General features: G+C 35.4%; 1 protein-coding gene across 1 annotated transcript in view; it reads right to left on the bottom strand.

The window, feature by feature from the left end:
- Positions 1–14,976, bottom strand: part of LOC106874670 (ribosome quality control complex subunit TCF25) — a 31,322-nt gene that overhangs the window by 15,833 nt on the left and 513 nt on the right. The window contains exons 2-6 of the mRNA XM_014922467.3: positions 10,477–10,671; positions 10,199–10,332; positions 10,017–10,082; positions 4,148–4,227; positions 1,816–1,952 (exon numbers count right to left, since the gene is read on the bottom strand). Of these exons, the coding sequence (XP_014777953.2) occupies positions 1,816–1,952; positions 4,148–4,227; positions 10,017–10,082; positions 10,199–10,332; positions 10,477–10,671 (612 nt within the window). The remainder of the gene's footprint in view (positions 1–1,815; positions 1,953–4,147; positions 4,228–10,016; positions 10,083–10,198; positions 10,333–10,476; positions 10,672–14,976) is intronic.

Raw genomic sequence — 14,976 nt, 5'->3', positions numbered from 1 at the left:
ACCTTAAACAAATGGGACATGTGAAACTTTCATACACATACATAGATACACAAAAACAAACCTCCAAAATATCAGTGAAATTGCTCTCAAATCACACCATACTGTTTTTAGACATGGAAAGATACTTTTGACTAGCTAACCATTAATATTGTAGCAGAACACCGCCCCAAATTACTTCTGCAATATTTATTTCTAGACCTACAAAGAAGCTTTTGATGCCAAATAAAAATTACACCCCCAGTATACAAAGTAAGTATGTAATTTTAAAGTTGATTAATGGATAAGATGCAGTGTCTAGAAATGGTTAATGTAAGAGATCTAGAAACTAATACAACATCATCCAGGTTTCAATACTGAAGCTATTCATATTCACAATTTGTAGAAACAAAGTAGGTACAGCCATGGCTGTGTGGGTAAGCACAAGGGTGGCTAGCTGGTTGAAGTTTGCTTCCCAACTATAGGTTCAGTCCCAAGGGCAAGTGTCTTCTATTATAGTCCCAAGCCAACCAAACCTTTGAGTGGATTTGGTAGGCAGTAACTGAAAGAATCTCATTGTGTGTGTGTATGTATACTACTGTCTCTTTGCATGGACATTGTGTGTGATAGTTGTAAAAGAGGTGTCCTTCATTTTCAATATTCCATGAAAACATGACTGGTCATAGGGAAATATTACCGTACTTGGAAACAGGTAAGGGTTGGCAACAAGAAGGGCACTCAACAAAAGAAAACCTGTCTCAACAAATTCCATCTGGCTGATCCATGCAAATATGGAAAAGTAGGCATTAAAATGATGATGAAACACATACGACCACAAATGTACATCTACTTCACTTTAATGATAACACAACTAAATGTATTCTCAGTGAAAAGGATGATAAAACACTTTTTGAAAAAAACTGAACAGTGAATCAACGAATGTAGCAGACTATCTTAATTCAAATAAACATCACTTACTTGGTTCAAGCAGTGATACTATTTATCTCACATGTCATGTAATAAATATGTCAGAAACATATGCAACTAAAATGCTAGATCTTACAATCATTTATGAGCTCTCTGGTGATTTCACATAAATAGTATTGCAAAAGAAATCCTGCAGCCCAAAGTCTGGCTTTCCACTTTATAGCTAGAAAATGCCTTGACTCTCAACAGTTACTCTCTACAGAATTCAAGTTAAGCCCAAAGTGAAAGATTCTGCCACGACTGAAAACATGTTGCTATTATACATACAAGTATTGTAGATTGCTTTAAAAAAAATCTAACTGATTGGCAAGGAATTGCTCTCCAACAGAGTCCAACATCTGGTCTACAACTACAATAGCCATTGCTCCTCAGATCTGATGGGTTTTGTACAACTACTATCTAGGCTCATTCAACTCTACTCCTTTTGTCACCCATATTGACTTCCATACTCTACGTCAAATTATTCCTCCAGAACATCAGCCAAATTATTCCTCCCTATGCCAAAATTATTCCTCCCTATGCCAAATTATTCCTCCCTATGCCAAATTATTCCTCCAGAACATCAGCCTTCAGGAATTCCCTTCTTATTCATACAAGGCATCCAGCTGTAAAAAAAAAATTACCTTGGCTTCAACAAACATATTCATCCAACTCATGCAAGCATGGAAAAACATTTAAAGGAACAAAAAAAGTACATAAATAGATTCTACAGTTAAGTGAACTCAGCATCTTAGTATAAGACAGATTATGTCTGAAAAGACAAAACAGACTAACTAGAATGTCTTTCATTGTTGGTCTACTTAATCAGGGCTAATCAAACAAACAAATATAAACGCACAATGGTATACATACAGCAATAGTGTTTGTGTTTAATGATTCAACAGCATCATAGAATTTGAACTGAATTTCTTGATATTGATGATTGTGCTCAAATGTAAACATCTGCTGGCTACCATCATCAGCTGTCTTCACCAAAGACATTGATAAACCTGTATACCGTATATTAGAAAAGTATCACCATCAGGAATAAAAATAAAATGTTATAGTAAACAAAAGAGAGTTTAGAAATTAAAATTTACTTATCATACAAAATGTGTATATATATACCATTACAGTATCATACCATTAGAAGGTATGATACTGTGGATTGGTTTGAGATAAAAATCTCTTCATAGATTTGTTGTGTTAAAAATACAATATATATTGCAATGAGACAAACTTTGTCACTGTAGTGATTAATGACAATAACAGATGCATTTGCCTCTCACAAGGCTTGTTATGCTGTGCACTTGTCATCTGTTTAAACAAAATGTGTGCCTTGATATACATATAGGAATAAAACCTGAATAAAACATTCACTGGTATTGCAGAAGCTTGCATGGTAGTAGAAAAATTGAAAAGCATTAAATTAAAATTGTCATCTGTATCTGATCATACTAAATGAATACACATCATGATGCTGTGAAACTGAAGAGATTTTATCTCAGACAATTCTGCAGCATCATATCTTCTAACAGTCTGTATACATTTAATATGACACTCAGATGGCAATTTTAATTTAATGTGTACACCAAGTTTTAAATATTATATTCTTTTACTACTTTCAGATATTAAACGTAGCCGTGCTGGCACACTTGAAGAGTCTATTAGATATCAAGCCCAGGAATTGACTAGTACTTGCTTTATTGATGTCAACAAGATGAAATCATATTTTAGCCGCAAAAAAAATTTTAATGCAGAAGGTAACTAAATATCAGAAAGTACGTTTACAATGACTGTTGCAGCAAGGCTGGAATTCATAAATACATGCTAAGAAGCAAAATGAAAAATTTCAAATTAAATTTTTTATCAACATAATATTTCTTGGGCACATATTTGTTTTTACATAAAACATTTATGAGGACATTAATATATAGGAAAAAAGGTGACTCCTCATACGTTTAGTTTTGCATGAAGCATAAAATAAGACTGATTTGGGAAATTTCCTCTTCCTATGATAATGTTTCATCTACTTCCATCTAGTATCTCTATTGTGCAAGAATCATTTTTGGTTCCACAAGAAATTGCATTAGAAAAAAATTTGGCTATTTATTTCTGAACATTCCAAATAAATTCAAAGAATTAGTATTTCAAAGTACTCTTTGATAGATTCAATGACTTTTTAACCCATCTTGTTTTCCTGGCAATGGATTGCTGCAAGTACCCCAGATTAATAGAATTAAAAGTATTAATATTTCTATAATCAGATTGTTAGGATTCCTGGTAACATATTTTACTGTCAAAAATGTTAGATCAGATAGTGTCCCATTTTTTTTTTAATAAAAAGCATGTCAGATCTATTAGTATACTAAATTTTTGTAAATATAGCATTAGAACTATAGAAATCGTTTTTTTAATCAAGAACTACCATCACAGGATTGAAATACAGGTACAATGCCACCTTTCCAAACACTGGTCATCCAGGACCTCTTATAATTTGCACTAATTTATGAGCAAGAACTTCAAATTACTACAACCACCAAACTAGTTTACCGGTATCATGCACAGTACAGTAATAATAAACACGTATCATTTATACTAACATACAGGTAGCTGTATTTCATTTAATTATCTAAGTGTATTTAACATTTGTTTAGTTTAGAGTTGACCAAAGTGACCACACCTGCTTTGGAAAAAATCAATAATTCAGAAAGGCTTTGGAACCAAAGGTTCTGAAAAGCTGATGTCATGACTGTATCTATTTTATTCAGTCAAGCTGCTTTTATAGATTCCTTACTCTCTGCCAACATTGAACTCCATTATTATGAATTTGAATGTGGAGCTTGAGTCATAGTGAATCATTCATTAGCGGAATACACAACCATGAATGCCACTCCTATGGCGGTGCAGTTACTCTCTTGATAAAGCCTGGTGATCCTGACCATTGACCTTCTAGGGTTCCTCCACTCAGCATCAATGTAAGAAGCACCATTGGCTCAGTTGAGTTTTTCCACTGCCTCTTCACAATCTGCCATGCTGCAGTCCCATGACTTCGCTGTACCCTGGCAGGGTGGCTGAACAGGTGCTATATCTTGCCAAAGGGCAACCCGTAACTATGCAGAGCATGATTGTCACTCCATGAGGTATTTTCAAAATACCCATATACCCATCTGTTTTATAATTAGAAAAATACTGAATTATATACCTGTCTTTACGTAAGGTGGCCAATTATCTTTAGGTGTACTAAGCCATGGTGTTGGTCGACCTTTTCTGTTTCTTCTTGATCTGCACAATAAGAGAAGAAAGTCAGTGTACAATAAATTTTTTCATCTTATCATTGATAAAACATTATAGAACTGATGTTGCACAATCTATATTTCAGTTATTTTCTACAATTTTCGAAAGCAAACATTTTACAAACTGTTTTTTCTATATGCTTGATGATGACGTAGAATCAGTAGTACTACTGCTTGAGTCAAGCAAGCAATATTTGGTACTGTAATATTTTAGTTGGTGTTTGAATTAAGCTAGTCTGCTTCATTGATTAACTCTTTAGCATTCAGATTTCCCTGTCAAAGGTAATGCTTATTCATTCACAATGGTTTGAGCTAATCACGCATTATATCTCGTAGCTTCAAGGTTTCAATGGTGTGTTTGTATATTTTTAGAATAACATTGTAGGGTAGGTGCAAGAGGTTGGATCTGGTCAGTTTTAACATAAAACAGATTAAATATTTGGGCTGGATAAAATGTTAAAGGGTTAATTCATTGTTCAGTTTTTCAAAAAGTTTTTGACTATCACTTTCACTGAGGATACAATTATATTAAATTGTTGATCCAAATTTGGGTTTGTAAGGATTTCATTTATGTAAAAAGGAGAGACCAAAGTCTTGAACCTTGAATCATTTTATAAACTGAACATTTTTTTTATATCAAGAATTTTTACATTAAGATTCCTTTCTATGATAGATACAAGGCTTGAAATTTTTGGGGAAGTGGGGTCAGTCAATTACATTGACTCCAGTGCTGAAGAGGGACTTATTTTATTGATCCCAAAAGGATGAAAAGCCAAGTTAACATCAGTGGTATTCGATCTCAAAACATAAAGATGGACAAAATACTGCCAAGTATTTTGTTCAGCATTCTAATATATATATAAAAAGCTTGCACCTTTTCATCATCATCATCATTGTCGTTTAACGTCCGCTTTCCTTGCTGGCAAGTCAGGAGGCTGCACCAGGCTCCAATCTGATCTGGCAAGGTTTCTACAGCTGGATTTTGACAGTGTAGTAGGTGCTTTTTATGTGTCCCTAGCAAGGGGGTCATTCAGGCAGCACTGGCACTGATCACGCTCGAATGGTGCTTTTTACATGCCACTGACACGGGTGCCAGTCAGGCAGCACAAGCATTGGGTACAACAATGATTTCACTTGATTCAACAGGTCTTCTCAAGCACAGCATACTGTCCGACGATTGAAGGGTATTTTTAAACAGGCCAGTTATGCATTGGCATTGACCACAGCTATGATCTCACTTGGCTTCCTGGGTCTGCCTCTTCCACTGTTAGGGTGTGACACTTCTTCACACAGCTATCCTCATCCATACGCAACACATGACCATACCAGTGCAGTCGTCTCTCTTTCACACCACATCTGATGCTTCTTAGGTTCAACTTTTCTCTCAGGGTGCTTAGACTTTGTCAGGTATGCACACTGACATTACACATCCAACAGAGCATACTAGCTTCATTTCTTTCAAGCTTACGCATGTCCTCAGCAGTCACAGCCCATATTTCACTGCCGTGTAGCATGGTTGTTCGTACATGTGCATCATACAGTCTACCTTTCACTCTGAGCGAGAGGCCCTTTGTTACCAGCAGAGGTAGGAGATCTCTAAACTTTGCCCAGGCTATTCTTATTCTAGCAGCTATGCTCTCAGAGCACCCACCTCCACTACTAACTTGGTCATCTAGGTAACGGAAGCTATCTACTACTTCTAGTTTTCCCCCCTGGCATGTGATGGAATCTGTTTGCTGTACATCTTCGTTGTTTATTGCCCCTGTGCATCTAACATGCACAAAACCTATCTTCCCAGTTAACCTTCCTTTGATATTCCTACATCTCTTATGTGTCCATACCTTACACTGGGTACATCTTATGGAGTTTCTACCTACGCTGTCTTACCAGAAATATAGCAACAGTGGTGCTTCTCCCTAGCACAAACCCAAATTGCATCTCGTCTAAACTAACTCTCTCCCTAATTAGTTGGGCTATGACCCTCTCCATGACTTTCATCACCTGATCCAACAATTTGATACCTCTGTAATTATTCTTATCTAATGCATCACCTTTATCTTTGTAGCAGTTGACTATAGCCCTGCTACACCAGACATTGGGTATGACTCCTTCATGTATCACTTAGTTGACTATATGGTTGACTAGACTATAGCCTATACCGTCAGATATTTTAAGCATCTCAGCAGTGACTCCTGATGGGTTAGGGGCTTTCCCTGTCTTCATAACCTTAATTGCATTATCTATCAAGGTACTGTCAATTCATATAGCTGATCCCTCTGAACATGTTTTCCATGGTGGTATGGGTTAGATGGCTTGACAGGAACTGGTAAGGTGAGGGGTCACCAGGTTCTACAGTCTGTTTCGGCTTGGTTTATATGACTGGATGCTCTTCTTAATACCAGCTACTCCACAGAGTATACTCGGTGCTTTGTTTGTGGCACCAGCACTTTTTATATGGTACAAGCACCCTCACCAATGCTTTTTACATGGTACCTTGGTTTTAAGATCTCAATTTTATTGTGGTGGGTGGGTCTTATATATATATATATATGTATATATATATATATATATATATAGATAGATATAGGGCAGAGAATTGCCAATTAGTTAATAAAATTAATAATTAACAATTTTGCCAAGTAGTTCAGTATGCAAAAAAACCTTTATCGGTAAACCATTTATAATTATAAACATATAGGAATCAGCATGAGTTGCCTCACCACAGATATACATGGGTGAATTAACATTTTCAGATTTATTTTGTATATCATGCTGATGAGTGGAAAAGAATTTTTAGATTCTAATCACGAAACGTCGTACATGATTAACTAACGGCAAGTTTTGTTTTTGTTTTCTCTTCTGTTTTGTTCTATGTGTGCCATAAATATCGCCATCCGTTAGAGAAAAAAATTGTAGTTAGAATTAGTAGTTCTTTGACTGCTATTTCTAAATTTTCAGTATGTTGGTGAGGCAACTCATGCTGATCCCTATATGTTTATAATTATAAATGGTTTACCGATAAAGGTTTTTTTGCATACTGAACTACTTGGCAAAATTGTTAATTATTAATTTTATTAACTAATTGGCAATTCTCTGCCCTATATCTATACATTGATGGTCTTCTCTTGGATGGTTAAACTGCAGTATTTTCTGTGAGACTATTTGTGGCGCACATGGGTCAATTTTGAGGAGGGATACGGAACTTACTGGTCGATAAATTTGTGGATGCTGATTTCTTCTCATGTGATATGTGATGTCGCATGGTCAGATATACATGGGTGAATTAGCATTTTCAGATTTATTTTGTATATCATGTTGATGAGTGGAAAAGAATTTTATATTCTAATCACGAAACATCGTACATGATTAACTAACGGCAAGTTTTGTTTTTGTTTTCTCTTCTATTTTGTTCTGTGTGCCATAAATATCGCCATCCGTTAGAGAAAAAAACTGTAGTTAGAATTAGTAGTTCTTTGGCTGCTATTTCTAAATTTTCAGTATGTTGGTGAGGCAACTCATGCTGATCCCTATATGTTTATATAATTTTTATATTAAGAATGAATTAGAGAATTGACATACTTTTGAAGTGTTTTTCTTCTCTCAAAATCTACACCAACAAAATGCTAAGAAACAATCAAAAGGTGATTTTATTTTTCTGATAGAATTATTAATAGATGTTTATAGATACAGGTGTAGCTTTGTGGTTAAGAATTTTGGTTCCCAACCACATGGGTTTAGGTTCAGTCCCACTGCATGGCACACTGGAACATAGTCCTTGGCTGACAAAAGCCTGGGGCTATAGCAGAAGTCACTTGAGTAAACACTTGAGGAAGTTCAGTAGACAGAAATTTAAAGCCCACCTATATATACATGTGTATTGCAATCATTACATCAGGTTAAATGCAATGCCATCTTCAGCTGCACAAATAAATGAATGAGATTTTAACAAGTAGGACACATAATTTTTCTTAAATATCTTAACAGAGCAAGAAGACGGAAGAAATTCCCATTGTCGCTACTGTAGCTAAGAATAGACTATGGAGTTGCTTGAAACAGTTGTGCTGCATTGCTGCTTGATATCTTGTTGCTTATTTTGATTTTATTCACCTCACTTCGAACTGTGCCAATAATACCACACTGACCTGGTGCTTCAACTTAAGTACCTAATTCAATTAAATCTCAATTATATACATGTGTGTGTGTGTGGAAGAGGTAGACCCAAGAGACCTGGGATGAGGTGGTGAAGCACAACCTTCGAAAGTTGGGCCTCACAGAGGCAATGACAAGTGACTGAGACCTTTGGCAATATACCGTGCTTGAGCAGACCTGTCAAGCCAAGTGAGACCATAACCGTGGTCTATGCCAGTGCAGCATAACTGGCCCACTTAAGAGTATCCTTCAATCATTGGGCAATAAACTGCACTTGCAAAGACATGTTGAGTCGAGTGAAGTCATTGTCGTGACCGATGACAGTACCACCTGATTGGCACCCATGCTGGTGGCACATAAAAAGCACCATTCAAGTGTGGTTGATGCCAGTACCGCCTGACTGGCCCCCTGCCGGTGGCATGTAAAAAGCACCATTTGAGTGTGGTCAATGCTAGTGCTGGCTGACTGGTCCTGTGCCGGTGGCACATAAGAAGCACCAATCAAGCGTGGTCGTTGCCAGTGCTACCTGACTGGCTCTCATGCTGGTGGCATGTAAAAAGCACCATTCAGGAATGGTCAATACCAGTACTGCCTGATTGGCCCTCATGCCGGTGGCATGTAAGACGCACCCACTACACTTTCGGAGTGGTTGGTATTAGGAAGTGCATGCAGTTGTAGAAACTTTGCCAGATCAGATTGGAGCTTGGTACAGCCTTCTGGCTTGCCAGCCCTCAGTCAAATTGTCCAACCCATGCCAACATGGAAAGCAGACGTTAAATGATGATGATGATGAAGATGATGTGTGTGTTTTTGAGTTTCCTTATCTCAACATTATACAACAGTGCAATGTTGAGACAAACAAGTGTTGCCATCATATATGCGATGTCCCTTCTTTCCAGTCTTCAGTGAAAACATCTGAGCATGGAGAAATATTACCTTGCTTGGAAATGGATGGAGGGGAGGGGGGTAGCAACAGGAAAGCATTGAACCATAGAAAATGTGTCTCAATGCAAGCATGGAGAAGTGGATGTTAAAAGGATGATGATGATGATGAAATATTGGCTTCAAATTTTAGCACAAAGCCAGCAATTTTGGGGGAAGGGTTAAGTCAACTACACCAACCCTAGTGTTCCTGAAAGGATGAAAAGCAAAATTGACCTGAGTGGAATTTGTACTCAGAATGTAAAGACAGACGAAATGCCGCTAAACATCTTTCCCAGTGTACTAATTATTCTGCCAGCTTGCTGCCTTGATTAAGTATTAATATGCATTAGATGTTGAGGTCAACTTTGTCTTTCATCCTTTTGGGGTGAACTCAATAGTATCAATCTAGGGTAGTGGTTAGCCAGATCTTTAAGATATTGAGCCAAATGTCTTATGGTATTTGTTCCAGCTCTCTGCATTTTGAGACGAATTCTACCTAGGTACCTAAAAAGCAATCCACAAGCCCAGCATGCCAAATAAGGTTAATTCTCAAAACAAAAATCAGAACCTAATAGATGGTGCTGAGTGTAATTGAGAGAGAGAGAGAGAGAAGTTTCTCCATCTGAATGAATAAATGAATAAATGAATTAATTAATTAGTTAATTAAAAAATCTTAGTTTCATGCCAGTAGAAATAAAAACTTACGTTAGTTCACTTTTTATAACTCGGGAGCCAAATAATCTTTTCAGTTCATACTCAGGGTTTAAATGCCTAGAGAGAAAGAAAAAAAAAAACAAATGTATTTTAAATGATATTCAAGTAAAATATGAAATATTTTCTCTCACAAAAATTGAAAGGAATAAAGTTAATGAAAGACTGCTTATCACCTGTGCTCAACATTAAAAATTGAACGTGCATGGTTTGCTGCTATTTCTTTATCTGAGACCTTATTTTCCTGAATAGGAAATTCTCCCAAAATAGCATTTGCTTCTTCTATTTCTGCATCAATGTTATCTTCATACTGAAAAAAAAAAAAAAAAAAAGCAATGAATAAAGATATACTGTCATATTGCCTTTATATGTTTTAGAGAACATAATTTTAAAGGCAACTCAGCTATATTAATAGCAAAGAATTTTTACCAACTTGAAATCAGAGCTTCCTTACATTTTGTGCAATAGTTGTTTCATTTTTACAAAATCCATGAGTAGCTTTAGATTTCTTCTTTTTCTTCTTTTTTTGTGGTACAATTTTGCTTTCTTTCTGAACAACTTCATTTGACTTTTCTGTTAATTCTGCTTGAGTATCATCCTTTTCTTTTTCCTCTTCATCACACTCATCTTCTTTGTTCCCATTTTCCAGCTACAAGGAAGAACAATGACTGATAACGAGATTCAATTTATTTTGTCACATTTGAGACAAATAAATCCTGAAGAAAAATTTACTCCCCAACTTAGATTGTGGTCAATGGAAAAAGAAAAGGAAAAAAAAACCTTCCAGTTAGAAAGTCAGTGTAAGACAATCTTTTACATAACACTATTATTGTACATACTCACATATATATAAGCAAAGACCAGGGTAGACTTGTTAAATGTTCAGTAAAATTAGGCAGAGGACATTGAACACTCTTAAGATATAATACAAGCCATTGAAGATATATCTAAATAGAAAAATGTTTAATATTGGTTGTAGACAACATTGTAACAAAAATACTATTCTAAGTTCAAGATGTAAGACACAAAAGACATGAGATTATATGAAAAAAAAAAAAAAAACCAAGTAGAGGAAATTGTACCAAAACATTTATGTGATGTAAAATACTTCTGTGTTAAAATTTGTCTGCATTATTGATCTAAGAGAAAATGTTCAGACTGCATAACAACAAAATTAACCAGGTCAGAGATGATTAACACTTTTGTTAGCATTGCTGAAATGCACTGCTTTTCTTTCACTAAATTTTGAAAATAATGAAGAATTTAGTAAAATTGATGAACCGTAAGACGTGTGGCCAGAACCTCCTGGAAAATAACCATAGCGAGGGACATTCCACAGTTGAATTAGAACAGTCACAAACAGTGATAGGCGTGAAGAAGACAAAGATTAAGTGGCCGAAAGCAAATGACGCAGCGAGTTATAAAAAATTCAACAACGAAGTATCAAGAATGACCACCAAATTCAAAGCGACGACGAACAAAAGCTCAAGAACCTGGCTTATACAATCTACCAGGAAGGAGAGAAAAGATTTGGATCAGTTAAAGTTTAGACAGTGTCACGTGACAACTTGCTGGGGCAGCCTGCTGGAGCCTAGCAGCAGGTATAAAAACGGGGAATTTGACAAGACAGTCAGTCGGACGCTGACACTCGTTGATGCTGCATCGAAGAGGCCAGGGAATAGAAGAAAGAAGACATGCACTCAACACCAGAGCTGAAGACACCTCCGAAAGGTGGGGCCCCGCCACGTCAAAACGGTAGAGGAGTAGGGGCCGAAACCGGACATGGTTCCTCCTGATGATGTCTTGAGCTAACTGGATCCTATAAAGGAGCTGTTGTGGTAGCAGACAACGAAACATGGTTGAAATTCCTCACTTTGTCAGAATGAAGCTGGCATTTGGGACATTAATATGAAATTTTAAAGGAAGACTTTTATCTAGATCACTTTAAAATAAGAAGTTTGTATCATAAAACCAAATGAAGTCTTAAGCAGGTTACTATCAAAAGGGTTGTGTTCTTAGATAATTGACAATCTTTACTTTTGTCTGAACATAACTGATTTTAAAATGAAAAAAAACGAAACAAAACAATGTTATAAGCTTGGCTCCATGGTCATCTCTGATTGCAGAAAATTTACAGAAAGAAACATATACATTGAGCCTTAGCAAATTCTTCTTGGTTTGTTTTATATCCAAAAATTTTAATATCTGAGAGGTCTTTCTTTACTTTCTCAACAGTACACTTTAAAACATCAATTAAGCCATCTTGAATTGTTGTCAGACATGAGACATCTTTCAGTTTGATGATTGCATTGATGAAACATAATGCAAAGGATTTTAGCTTAACTAGTTCCAGTTTAATCATCATCATCATCCTCGTTTAACATCCGCTTTCCATGCTGGCATGGTTTGGACGATTTGACTGAGGACTGGTGAAACCGGACGGCAACACCAGGCTCCAATCTAATTTGGCAGAGTTTCTACAGCTGGATGCCCTTCCTAACGCCAACCACTCTGAGAGTGTAGTGGGTGCTTTTACGTGCCACCCGCACGAAGGCCAGTCAGGCGGTACTGGCAACGGCCACGCTCAAATGGTGTATTTTATGTGCCACCTGCACAAGAGCCAGTCCAGGGGCACATAAATAGTTTTAAGTTAAACTGTTGTAGTTATGCATCCACTTCGTCAGTATTATCAATATTTAAGTGTTTATTGGATTAAATCTTGTTAGCTGGTTATTACAATTTAAAATCTTCACTGAGTAGGCTACCCAATATTAGAAGTTCATTCAAATCCTCAAATGTCTGTGTATTGGTCGCCAAATAGTATGCTTAAACTATTTTCAAATGGAATTAGCAAGCACATTTTATTCATAGCCTTTATTTACAGTGCATGCATATATATATTAATAGAGAACAAAATACTTAATTACTTAGAATACTATAAATATAACAATATACATCTTAATAAGGAGATAAACAGGAGCCGAAGCGGGGTTGATAGGTAGAATCTTTAGAGCTTTGAAGAAGGGGCTTTACAGTATCTAGTAATGGCATTTTTATTCTCTAAATTTGAACTATGTTGAAGCTATTATCTTTCATCCTTCTATGTTCAGTAAAATAAGTAGCTATCCAGTACTATATTGATATAATTGATTGTTCCCCACAGGTACCCCAAAGTATGTCTTTTTAATTATCATATTTTATTTCGATTTGTCCACAATGTTTTTTCAATCAATTCTATTTATTGTTTTCACTGTTACCACTCCTTTCATCAAATTATTCCAAACTTTTACTGTTCTCAAACTGAATGTCACTTTCCTCTTGTTTCTGTTTTACGTTCTCTTGTATATTTTTTTTACATTTTTTTTTTGTTTTACATTCACGTCAGGGGTAAAAAATTACATAAATCTATTTCATAATGTTCATTTACTATTTTCTATATTTCCAAAATACCTTCTCGGTTGTTTGAATTTTTTTGATCTCTATGGTTGAAACAGATTATTCATCCAAGTAGTTGCTCAGTAGCTCTTTTTCATACAAATCAAATTTTGCCTGTGTTCTTTATTGAAGGAACTCCTGACTGGATCAGCATAATCTCAATAGGATCTCACAATACATTTGTAAAGGGATATATTTCAATGATAAGCATTTAAAAATTACTATCATTTTTCTATTATCACAATAAGCTTTTTCTTATAATTTTTTCTCTCACCCTCATTCTGATTACAGTCTGGCACAGCTTATATTTCTCTTTTTCGTAAATCTTTCTTCCTATGTGAAGATGTTCACATCTGGATGGGAAGCTAACATCTATGTATCACTCCAGTTTTCTATTTCCTGGATATCTTCTTACAGTTTAGGAAAGCATTCCTCTTGAATTGTTTTGCATGGGTAACTTTGGCACCATACCACCAAAAGTATAGATTTGAGTTAACATTTCTAGGAAGTCTTTGATTTGTATTACAAAAAGGATTGGAATCCTTAAAGTATTCCTGATGTCATGGAGAACTATGTTGATTTATTTGTCACAATCACTTGTTTTCTGTCACTGAAAAAGTTTTCAATCCAAGTTGATATGCTTAAACATTACAACCACATGTTTTTAGCTTAGTTGTAAGTCTCAAGTGCAATACCTTATCAAATACCTCGGGAAAATGCAATCTATTCTCATTCCTTCATTCACATCATCTATCCATTCTTCTGTTACTTTTAACAATTGTAATGAAGTTGATCTTCCAGAAAACAGAAAAGGGAACATACTGTTTCTCGGCATTAAAATAAAATAAAAATTGCTTCACAGAATCCACAATTTCATTTTTTTACAGTCGGCCTAGATATATAAACAGATTTTACAAGTTTTAATTTAACGATCAACAACTTTAAACCCTAAAAGCAACGTATGGAGGAAATAGATTTTGTGTTCCCAGAGCTTCTGATGAGAAGCAATCAGCTATTATATCACTAGAACTTTTATTAAATTATTGCACCATATCAAGTAACTACATACATAAAGGAATACAGAGATTACGCTAAAATCGGATGATGGCACTGTTATTATTTAACAATAAAAATTATAAAATTTATTGAATCATGTTAGTTAAAGAAATTTTAATCTGGACGAAATAAATTATCTGGCAGACATATATTTTTTTGATTAGTGTAATCAATCCTTTTAACTTCATAACATCCTGGAGCTGAAATATAAAATTATTGGTGCACCTCATAAAAATTTAAAATAAAATTTCGGCATCCATCAACTACTTACTTTATTTCATTTAGTATACCATGGATGTAAAAATTATAAATAATACGTTTTTCAAGACACTCAAGCATTAGTATAGATTTTCTGAAGGCTTAAATTATAATTAGAAAAAAAAAAAAAAAAAAAAACTACGGCGTACCATTTGAGAACCGCTGGTTTAAAAAAATGTAAATCAATGCAACAGGTTGACGCGAA

This window comes from Octopus bimaculoides, chromosome 1 (genome assembly GCF_046866305.1).
Source record: "Octopus bimaculoides isolate indiv1 chromosome 1, ASM4686630v1, whole genome shotgun sequence".
NCBI lineage: Eukaryota > Metazoa > Mollusca > Cephalopoda > Octopoda > Octopodidae > Octopus > Octopus bimaculoides.
Note: the sequence above shows the minus strand (reverse complement) of the source record. Positions and strands in the feature narration are given on the sequence as shown.